This window comes from Globicephala melas, chromosome 7 (genome assembly GCF_963455315.2).
Source record: "Globicephala melas chromosome 7, mGloMel1.2, whole genome shotgun sequence".
Classification (NCBI taxonomy): Eukaryota; Metazoa; Chordata; class Mammalia; order Artiodactyla; family Delphinidae; genus Globicephala; species Globicephala melas.
This window is the reverse complement of record NC_083320.1, coordinates 71,696,767-71,709,073: the sequence shown is the minus strand read 5'-3', so window position 1 is coordinate 71,709,073 and position 12,307 is coordinate 71,696,767. Positions and strand designations below refer to the sequence as shown.

The 12,307-nt window shown below is 32.6% G+C and overlaps 1 protein-coding gene across 24 annotated transcripts in view; it reads right to left on the bottom strand.

The window, feature by feature from the left end:
• Window positions 1–12,307, bottom strand: part of BAZ2B (bromodomain adjacent to zinc finger domain 2B) — a 382,320-nt gene that overhangs the window by 79,049 nt on the left and 290,964 nt on the right. For 18 of the 24 annotated variants that reach the window (XM_060302371.1, XM_060302369.1, XM_060302379.1 and 15 more), the window contains 3 exons: window positions 11,701–11,809; window positions 11,330–11,431; window positions 1,212–1,422 (listed from right to left, as the gene is read on the bottom strand). In XM_060302371.1, coding sequence (XP_060158354.1) covers window positions 1,212–1,422; window positions 11,330–11,431; window positions 11,701–11,809 — 422 coding nt within the window. The remainder of the gene's footprint in view (window positions 1–1,211; window positions 1,423–11,329; window positions 11,432–11,700; window positions 11,810–12,307) is intronic. The other 6 variants (XM_060302378.1, XM_030852671.2, XM_030852678.2 and 3 more) reach the window with 1 other exon arrangement.

The window sequence follows — 12,307 nt, the reverse complement described above, 5'->3', positions numbered from 1 at the left end:
CTTTTGTCATAGATATTTGTTTCATAACAAAAACAAAGGAGCTACAAAGAAGTCAACATTATGATGTTGTTTACAATAAACAAATAAGTCAGGCTTTTCCCCCAGAGAGAACCTATGAGAAGTAAAATCCTGTTAGTCTTCTAAGTTAGTTCTTATTGTTGAACTTTTATTTTACATTGATATATATGTTTATATATATGCTTGTGAATATAAGACACGAACACATATACTGATATATATTCAGATAGCCTTCACAAGAAGCCCTTCACAAGAAGAGTCTTCCCAGTTGTAACTAGTAACTCAAACTCAGGGCAGGACTGTTTTATTTATGCCAGCTTTTTCTGTGTCAGACATAGCCTGGGAACTTAATGTTAACAATTTATGTATGCTTTTTTTTTTTTTTTTTTGCGGTACGCAGTCCTCTCACTGTTGTGGCCTCTCCCGTTGTGGAGCACAGGCTCCAGACGCGCAGGCTCAGCGGCCATGGCTCACGGGCCTAGCCGCTCCGCGGCATGTGGGATCTTTCCGGACCAGGGCACGAACCCGTGTCCCCTGCATCGGCAGGCAGACTCTCAACCACTGTGCCACCAGGGAAGCGCTATGTACACTTTTGAGTCATAAATACATTTGAGGTTATTATGAGCACTTTGTGCTTGACAGTGATACTTTCTGATGGTCTTAAAATAAATATCTGTGAATTAAATCTATTACTTGGGCATTTTGAAAATATCTGTAATATGTGCATACTACAGAAGAACCCAAAGACTGGGGTTACTTACCAGTAATTGGAGTTCTCTGACTGAAAATTTACTCCACAGATCCACATATTTTGGAGTTATCCCCTTGTACCACCTCAAGGAATCGGGAGCTGTTAAAATGAGAATTTCCAGAAGGTTGGCACAACCTTAAGGCATGTGCCGAGTGCTGGTAGATGCCCTTTCAGTGCAAGCCTTAAAAGCTTATCACCCACCTTTGTAGTTCTCAACACACAGGGTCTGCTGTGTTTATGAATATGGCTCTTGAAAGGAGCTTACCTAATCAAAGAACTCCAGTTACCAGTGGGACTCCTTATTTTCTCATTTTTATTCTAACACAAATATCTACTTTTTAGAAATTGAGAGCAGTGTTAATCTTTCATCAGTCAAAAATATAAGAAATATTTACACTTTTTAATATGACTATTACAGTGTCAGATACGTTCTGTTTCTTACCTTGAGCTTGCAGTTTTCTTAGTAACTTGGCATCTGTGTTATCTAGAAATTCAGCACTGCCAACATTTGGAGGCCGACCCTTCCGACATCTCATCCTGGATTCCTCTCTTGCTCGCTGTCTATCTGGATTTGGTGGTCTTCCTCTACGACACTCCATTGCCCTGATACGGGGAATGACATCCTCTTCTTTCAAAAGACACCACTGCATTCCCTTTTAATTAACATTTTATAGAAATAAAGATTACAAACGAAATAAACACAAGTGATCAATATGTCAGAAAATTCTAGGCAAATTCACAGATATTTTGAAATTTATAAAGCTGGTACAAACTTTAGGAATTTTATTTTTTTAATTAAATTTATATTTATAATTATTCATGGACTTGGCATCGTTTTGATATTCTTAATGAATTCAACTTTAAACACAAAGAGATTTATATCTGTATCTATAAACATATAAATAGATATATATTTTTAAATAACCATTTCTGAACTACAATGACCATAAAGTTGGCAGATATTTGAAAATTAGTTGTGTGATGACACCTCTGTGGATTGTTCTCATGGGTTAACAGTTAAACCAAACATTAAACTATCCAAATAATAGATGAAAGTTCTCTTTATAGAAATATTAGAGCTAATAAATCAAGATAGAATGTAAGAGTTCGAATATCAGCATCTTGCAATACCTGATGAATTAATGAGTCTAAGCACTGAACTTGAATGGTTGCCAATCACCAAAAAGAGAGACAACCAGACAGACATTAGCCTCCTGATGGAGGTTCACTCGATCACCTATAAATTAGTCTTGTCCCCTACAAAATGAAATCAAATCTAGATTAGACTTAATTACTATAACTTCACAGGAAAAACTGGGTGAGAAGTGTATGGTTAACTACACAGCAAAATCCAGTCGAGGAAATATTACAAATTTCTTCAACAGTTTCTTCAACAAATAAATTTCAAGAGGTAAAAAAACCTGTGGGACAATTAAAGGAGCCTTAAAAGATGTACCAAACAATCCCAAAGTGTGGAGCTTACCTAGATATTGATTCAAATACACGAACTGTTCAGAAACTTTTGACAGTTAAGGGAAACTGAAAATTTGAACAATGACTATTATTTGATGATATCAAGGAACTATTAAAGTGTCATAATGGTACCATGGTACCCTTGTAGACAACAAGAGTCCTTATCTTTTAGAGATATGAACGAAACATTTATAGAGGAAATAACATGTATATTATTTGCTTCAACAAATTATGGAAGAGGCGAAGTAGATGGGGGTATATGTAAAATAATATTGGCCACATGATAATTTCTACAGCCAATGATGAATATATGGTGTATAATTGAGATTTCCCATTATAAGCCTCCTGATGGAAACACATTCACCAGCATAATGCTAGTGTATTATAGGAATAATCCTGTTCAGTGTATAGATACCATCAGTGTCTGGTTTTCATTATCCTTCATATGTCATTCAAAACAAATATATTATTTGTTTGTGATGAGCTGCTTTTCTCTTAAAAAATACATTATTATATTACCTTACTTATTTTCCAAATCAACATGTTCAAATACAGAAAAGGCACCCTTTTAAAATAATCCTTCTAATATAATTGTTTTCTTATTTCTTTTTTTAAAGAGATAATTCCTTTAGTGTGACATTTAAGAAAATGTTTTAAACATGCTTTTTTTCTTAAAAGAATCTCAAACTAGGAATTTAGCTTGAACCACTATGGGCAATTCTGCAACCAAAAATAATCAAAAGTTCTTGAGGTATACTTTATGCCATGGTACCTAACTTGGGGCAAGGAGACTATGAATATCTCATTCAATGGGTACGAAAAACACAAATACCACTCCTGCTACCACTACGGATGATGGTTACATCCCACATTCCAAGCACTCTGCTTAGTTCCAGGCATTTTGATTACATTATGTACTTTAATCTTCACAACAGTACTATCTAATACGGTGGATTTTACTGTACCTACTTTACAACCGAGAGAATTCAGGCCCAGTTGAATAATTTCCTAAGGTAAGGAGGCAATAAGGAACAGAACTATGATTTGAACCCAACTGTCTCACTCTCAAACCTGTGCTCTTAACCACTACATGTACTTAACTGATGTCACAAAGATGTTCTTATACTTGATAAATGACTGATCACAGTATTCAGCCATGAAAGCACAGCCAAGGTTATGGCAAGGCAAGATTGTGGCAGAAAAAAATTAATGCATATAACCCATATATGTTTAAAATAATATCTATACTAATTCTTTTCAGTAATTGCCAGGTTAAAAATAATTTTACAAATTAATTCTGAGGAAAGTAAGAATTTTTTTGGCTGAGATTTCAATGAAGTCAACAGAAACAGTAGTTGTACCAACTGCATTTTCATGCCATAAACCACTAAGAAGGAAGCCATCGAAACATTTTTATGTTCACCAATATGGGAAGCTTTTGATTAGTTCAGGCTTTCATTTTTCTATTATGCTCTTAGGCACCAAGGCAGCATGCATCACATAAATTGAAAAATATAAAAGTGACATTTGTGACACTTGAAGTAGAAGACAAAGACTAATAAAGGAGTCTGTAAAGGAATCTGCATTCAGTTTTTAAAGTACCTTATTAATAATAAAATCAACTTTTAGCCAAGATTTGAAGGGTTTCATCAATTTATTTTTTTATTCAGTTATAATTTTACAGTTATGTTTTATTCAGCTAGGAAAATATACCTGCCTGTGTCAAAAAAGGAATAGAATATGTTGGCGCCCCAAACTGGTAACATTATAGCGACATTATCATTTACATTTTTGCCCTTGGCATTTATAAAGTAAATGCTTTCTAAGGGAGTTGCATATATTGGACTACATATAATGTCTTTTGACTCCTGGATTTTAGAAAATGAGAAATGGATTGTTAGGAATCTGAAGCTTATATTACAGCTTTAATTCACTGAGTAGCCAAGATAACCGTGGGTAAGGAAAAAAAAGAAGCATTTTTCTTAATAAACTTTTCCTTAGGAAAAGCAAATACAATTTACATCACTTGATTCATATGCTATAAATTTTTTGAAATTATTCATCAAAAGAGTAAATTTATTACTTTTTTTCTTAATTTTTAAAACTAAGATAGTAAATGGTTCCTGAAAATAATCTTTCTTGACTAAGATTTAAAAGATATGGATAAAAAGAAAATAGATATTCAACATGATGGAGATGATGGCAGATTAAGTCTCTTATACCATTATAATTCCACTTTCAAGAGTTACTAATTTAAAGCCTTAGCAATAACATACTTCTGTAAATACTACGAAGAGAAGGAAAAAAGGGCTTATGTTTTATTTCAGAAGACTGAACAAAATAATTAAGTTTAAGTGAATGAGATAACTACATTATATACTATACACTCTAATGCATTATACAAGACTACACTGTAAGACTGTAATGTATAATAGAAATAGTTTCCAACTACTTGAACATTTGTTGAAGTACCTACTCTGTATCGGCGTAACATTTTCTAAAGGTAAACTAGACAGAGTTCTCTCCCCCAAATGACCAACATTTTTAACTAGGACCCGAGGCTCCGGCTATTCTAATGCAGGTGATTCAAGGACCACACCCTCAGCAGTAATGAATTTGAAAAAGTTTAGAGGTTGGGACAGTAAGTTGCCTCAATTGTCCACTTAAAAAATAATGATGGTCTAGATTAGGACCTGAGAATCAGAGTGGAAAGGAAAGTGAATACTTTAGTCTTTTTTTGGAGGGAGAACTTCCTGGATGTGAAGGAGAGAAGTCTGAATGGAGACCAGAAAGGTCTGGAGAAATACTTGAGAAAACTGGCAAATAAATTTATTGCTTTCAGGTATTTTATACTTTAAAGACAAAATGGAGCTTTAAAGAAAACATTTGAAATGAATTAGTTTTTAAATGTTTTCTGTATTCAGAAATTCAAAAAAGATGCTAAGAAATTTAACTTAAATAGGATTTTCTATTTCAACCTTTCTATTATTCTTCATAAATGATACTCTGAACATCTCATGAGCAACTGCTTTGTTTTCACCTTATGTTATGGACACTGAATTGTCTAGTTCAGGAGATATTTGACAGTCCTAACTCTTACATTTCACTGATAACTAAAGTCAATTTGTGGCTTACCAGAAACATGTTTAGGTCTTAAAGGGAGGTGTTATCAAGTCTCACTCCTGCTTCAATTTTATACTCTAGCTTATCTTTATTTTTCTTTTGTTGTTCCCATTTTGCTTGATTTTGTATACTTGAAGGTTTATTTATTTTGGGGGGAAAGCAGTATATAAGTAAAGTAAACCAGTCCACCAAAAACCAATTCACTGAATGATCTATTTACCAAGTTACTGTGGTTTTTTATTTTTTGTTTTTTTAAGTTTTAGTATCACCAAGACTTTGCTGCAGCAATTTCACCAGGGATTTGCAGTCCTGGGCCACTAAGTGTCAATGCCCTCATTAATATTTGAGATGCCTACTACTTCTAGAACGCTCAATGTTATATAAGCGAATAGATGATCTTTACTCATAGTTTTCTGGATCAGGACCTCTATCTATCCCAGTCTTTGACTCTGATAGAAAAATAGCTGTGATGAATGTTTTAAATCTGGCTTAAGGCATTGGTCTGACAATTTTAGGTCTGTTGGTCATTGAGTGAAGGATCATTTACCGAATTGATTTCTGGCTAAATAATTTTCAGTAAATTTAACCACGGTTCAAGTAAACAAAGATAATTGTTTTCTACTACTTTTCTCTTTTAAGTGTAATTTCAGAATCTTTTACTTCCTGATACTTAGTTTATTAAAAAACTTTAGAATGTCACACCTAAAAGGGAACTGATCTTAAAGACCTCCTATAATATATATACTTCACATTACAGATGAGGAAATTAAGGCCTAGAAAAGTAGGATTCCGTTTTTCAAAGTAACATAGGATGCTGAATTACCCTGCTAGGAGTCTAAGAAAAATCTTAGGGCACAAGCAAAGCAAGGACATCAAATATTTTTCACAGGACTTGACATTCCATATTTTAAGAAAAACATTAAAGTTATTTTCATGAGAAAAATCAGAATTTTGTTGGATTTCCTTACACCTAATTCACAGTTTAGTATTATGTCTATTTTTAGCTACTTTGTGGTGCCAGAGGTAGGTAGTGAGAGCTTTATATACCATAAACTTTACAGCATTAGGGATTCTTAATCTTAATAATAAACTATATTAATATCATATACTGAATAGAACTTTAAAGATGTGAAAGAGTAAGAATAGTTATCTATGCTGGGAGATGGTTGTCACCTATTAAAAACAGTTGAGGAAGATGTGGTTTGATACAATTGTTTCCATAACACTGACTATGATTTCCAGGGACAGTAGGTTACCCTCAAAAACTTAGGACTGTCAGATATCTCCTTAGCGCTACTCTTGGATTCTTACAGTTGGCTTCCTAGTAGAGGCCTTTGCCTAGCCATCAAAAATCCTACCTGGTAGATTAGTGACATAAATTTCCAGAGTTTTGGACTTCTGGTACTGATCTTTCGTGTTCTCAGGGTCCATATATGCCCACAGCTGTGTTGCATTCGGTATGACAGTTAACAGTAGAGTTGAATTAGAACCCTGGGTGTTGACTCCCAATCGTTTGTTCTTTACTTATTTGAAATAATTACCGGCATTACAGTCTTGCCACAGACTGCGTGTTGACTGCTTTATTGTGAAGTCTCCCCTTATTCCTTATTAACAAAACCCTGATTTTAGCTGAAAAGCATTGTGCTTAGTGTTTTATCTTCCCCAGACAACAAGCTTCTCTAAACCAATGATCATAACTTCTATTTCTTTTGTACTCTGCAGTTTCTCCATGAACATTAGTTTTTCCTCAGAGTCAGGCTTTCAAGTTCATTTCTGTAGTGAAATGTGTTCACAATTTCCTTTATGGAAAATGCCTTTAGGGAAAATTTATTTGGGAAGAAATACCTGGAACATTAAGTATTTGCCACAAATATCAACTGATTAAATGACTAAGAACAAAAGGCTCTTTTCAGTAAGAACTATAGATGTTTTTCTTTTCTCGTGGCATTATGCCATTAAAAAAATATCTTAAAAAATACATCTCAAATAGAGAGAGCAACGTTTTTTTCCTAAGTCACTTTTAATTATTCCTTCTTTGCGGCTTTCCTTTTCTTTGCTTTTTTGGCATGAATGCAGCAGACATTCATTGACCTTTGCTTGTTAACTTCCTGGTTGAAAAAAATAAATTTAATTGTTATATTTATGCTTAGACGTTTTGTTCTCTACCATTCACACACAAAAAATCCTTCCCAAATTAGATTATCATATATTTCAAAATAATCTTTGCCATTAACAATTCATTTTGAAACCTTCATATATCGCTAACAAAAATGTGAATACTTTTTACCTTTTTACCTAAGTATCATATTTAGGAAAATAAAAATAACCCTATTTTATATTTACCAAAATTTGCCTAGCTCAACCACACTTTCTATTATTCTGACACTCAAAAACAAAATAAAATGAAAACAATGATAAACATTAGGTTCAACTAGTTCTTTATAATGTGATGGAGAAGTCTGTAAGAAATATATTTACCTTATTGCCTTTTCAAAGGGGTTTCACTGATTAAAATAGTTAAAAGAATTTCAGTAAGAAGGTAGCCAGCCAGTATATCACGTGATTATAAAGAGTGCCATGGTTCATTTTGTTCCATGAAATCTATCATCCTTAAAATCATGATTTTTATAGAAGCCAGGAGGAAGTGTTTGGTATCTAAGGATCAGTAGATACTAACCAGTAGATGATTTTGCAAATCTCTTACCACATTTGTAGACTGAAATAAATAAAATTGATAATAGATAGATTAAAGGCTCCCCCAACCCCAATTTCTTGTGTCAACCCTATCTTATTTAATTAAGGACTTCTCTTTTTAATTTTTTTAAAGTTAATCATTAGATTTTTGTCCTTTAGTTGATGAATTTACTAAATTTCAATAAATATGAACTCTCATACCTCTCATCTTACTGTACTGCACATAAAATTAGTCAATACTTTCAACAAATGTTTGCTGTTAATAAATATATATATAGTCACTGTCTTAAGCTCAGAAATACCTTGAGTCAAAAATGATTAACATATAAAATAACCACGGTTCTCTACTGCAGATATTATCTTCTAACAGAAATTACCATTTCCTAAATTTCATCTGTAAAATATAGAGCTTTGGAATACCATTGCTGCAATTTTTTGAAATACTTTGAATGAAATTAGAACTTAGAGAACTACTATTGGTTGTTTTTTTTTTTTTTTTTGGTAAGTTTTAAGAGAAAAAAGAAAAATATGATGGAGAAAATTACATTTTCCAATGCAAATGTTTTATTAGGAGAGTGATTAAGAATACTAATGAATTTACAAATACAGCATTTCATTTGCTATCAAACACCAAAAATAAATATATGAAACTTGGAAAACTGTAGCGGTAACACTTAAAATCGTTATGTAAAATCTCCATGCATTTGGAAAACTGCATGCTCAGCTTTATTGGATTACAAGGGGTAGATGCAATTATTTTTTAAATAGGAAATTGTTTTTCATACTATATATGTAATACAAGCACAATTTAGAAATTATGAAACATGCAAGAACATAGGAAAAAAAAGTTCCACTGTACCACCAATCATTACATCCATTACTAAAATTTTGGCACATTTCCTTTCAGTCTTTCAATATGCATAGTGTTGTTTTTCAATATACGTACAGCCATCATACCATTTATACAATTTGTATAGAGGCAGACCTATTGTAAACATATACAGATCATCACTGCTTGGTAATGGTGTCTTTATCCCAAATTATATTTTATATCTTCTACAAAATTTAAGCCAATCAAAGTTATTACACATGACAGTTACTCTACCAAAAATATGTAATCTTTGCTCATTTTCATAGAAAATTGTAAGTATATACATTTCTAATTAACTATATGCTTATACATATTATACAATAAAAAAGTATATGGTTCTTCAACTATATGCATCTCTAATTAATTAACTAAATGTTGTTTTGATTACTCACCTTTAATTGTTGTTCTCTAAAAGTATCCTGAAATGAATTCAACTTACTCTTATTTTTTAACCAAGAGAAGTACAGTCAAAATTGCTAATATTTTCCCTTAGTAGTCTGCTGAAATGTTGGCAGCTTAACACATTCTGGATTTAGTAATTCATCATATTTCCTTGATTGGAATTGATCTCTCAACAAGACAATATGCTTTGGAAAACACTGATTATGTTTAATAAAAAGTGAATGGATGTCAAAGAACAATCTGTTCTGCCTAATAAGGCTTTATAGACTGAGTCTAATTATCACTGATAAAAAACTAAAAGTCCTTTACGTATTGGACAGCAATTAGCTTTCCTCTCAGAATAAAATTCTATTGAACTTAAAAACATAAAGATATCTTTAGCATATTTAAATGAAACAAGTAAGGTTATGATAACATGGAAATCAAAAGATTTAAAAAATGAGAATTTTTAAATAAAATTATTATTGCCTTCTAATATGTTTTGTGACTTAAAAACTGATCTAGTATATATGGAGTGCGTAAAATAACACTGTGGTTCACTAAAATTCCGAGAATCTGTTTGGTGACAAATTTAGTCCAAGTTAGACACATTTTTAAGTTTAGAAAAGAAAAATCCTAGAATATATTTCCATAAATAAGTTAAACCTCAGATGAATATATTTTGGCATTTTAGAATTACGGGTAAAGAAACAAGTGGATGTGGACATAAAAAGTCATGGACAACAATGGAAAATAGGTTACACAATGAATGCAAAAGAACACTTGTTAGAAATTTTGAGTTCAATTATGTCTCTGCCTGGTTGAGGTTGTGTAATCTTGGAAAACTCCCTTAACCTTTGAGCTCTCAAAATGAACTTCCTGCAGAATTAGGAAGGCCTCTTCTATTTCTATAACTATAAAATTAAAGGGTAAATAGTATGGAAAAGCCTGTCTATTCACAACAGAAAATATTAATTGCCAGAAAAAATCTTTCTGTGCATTATAATGGGCCAAAAGAGAGAAAGGTTCAATCAAGAAAGAAAATAACAACTTCAGTTGGTTGAGCATTTTAACCTTTTGAAACATTGTCATGCGTATGATCTCATTTTAACCTCTCCATAATCCTATGAGGCAGAAGTAAAATTATGATTGTCTCTATTCTGCAGATAAAGAAACTGAAGAAAAAGTGGGCATTATTTTGTTGTTTGAAATCACAAAACTATTTCATGGGTTAACAAGAATCTAGGTCTCCTTAGTCCGTAGCTATGACCTCTTTCAATGGAGCTAATAAAGTTAAAGGGAATAATAAGCATATGTAGCTGAATCTAAGTAAGGAACAAAGGCAAACCATTAAAGGACACATATAGGAAACAAGGTTTCAGTGGTAAGTTCTTTGCGCTGATCGGTGAGGTTGTGTACTTAATCCTCAAACTCAAAGGGAGCTGTGGTCATTATTTCAGAAATGTGTATAATTATTTAAAAATTCAATTTCTGCAAAAAGCAGAAATTTCACTCATTTAATATTATGGAATTCCCCCTACCCCCATCAAAAATTATCAGACTTGTGACAATGAATCATGTAGTATGGCATAATCAAATGGACAAGATCCTTCCAAAAACGAAGGCATATTTATCCTCTCTTGTACTGACTTATAAACAACATGTTTTTTCCTATTCAAATTAATTTTCAAAAAACTGTTTACCTTTCAGGGAATTAAGGTTTTCCTATATTTCTCATGAACATACAGATTCTTTTATACCTGTATAAACTGTAAAATTAATGACAGAACTAACAAACAGGAAAAACTTTACTTAAGAAATTTGAAAAAAATGTCAAAGCTCCTCGTTACTGAAATATAGTAAATTGAGGTCTTGTGAGTGTTTACCACAAAGGTATATGTATAGCTACACGAGTTAACTAACAAAAGGCAATGCTCCAGAGTGTAGTGAAATTTACTTCATTTAGGTTATGTTACTACTTTTTGGTTCAAAGACTGTACTTTTTAAAAAGTGGATACCTGCGGTCCATCTCTGGCTTCATAGAAGTCACCCAATCTTATTTTTGCACTGAAGCTGAAATTGTCCCTTGAGATATCCATTATTCCATTTCTGCTGAGATACTGAAAAAATCACATATTTTTCCACTTCAGGTTTTAATAATTACAACCCAGCTCTGATGTATAGCTATCTTCAGGACACTACTGTTTTGCATATTCTATCAAGGGGCTATGGATTTACAGGAGATCAATTTAGGTTAAGCACATTCATTAGTCCCATACAAGAGAATATTTTGTATCAAGGAACTTTATCTGAGAAAGGAGTGTACTTCTTTTTCCATAAGCATGCTTAATAGGCACCAAATGTGTGTCATTTGGTGAAAAGTATGTACCTTTATTACTTCAGGGTACTGCCTAAGTTTCTTTCCACATGGAGCATAATATGCTACTTCTCCTTGAAGTCGCCCTCCAAAGTTTCTTATTCTTGTCTCTCTCTGCCAGCTACACATAATAGAAATGAGGGTTATCACACACGTAATTTTAAGAAAGCTTTTAAAAATAAAAATTTAAAAAAGTTTGAGAACACATGCTCTTTAGAAAACATGAAAAATACAAAGAAAACAAATATAAACAGCCAGTCATGCAATTCAGATACATTTACTATTAAAATAATTTAGATATTTTTGCTAAGTAATTCAACTAAAAATTAATCAAGGACTCAATTTACAAATATTAAACTCCATTAAATTTTTTAAGAGATCATACTGGCATTACGTTGGGTATTCGGACATGTTCAGGCACATGTGTCAATGTGTACTGATTTTTTTACAGCTGAAAAGCTTTAAATGAGAAGAGTACAGTAAACCTGGCTCTCTGCTCTTTGGGGATCATGAAAATTCTCAGTTCCTATTCAACCATTTTAGCCAAACTCTGCTCAAGTCCCTCCGTTTCGCCCACAGTGGCTTTCACCTTCCTTTAAATCTATCTTCACAAAAACCT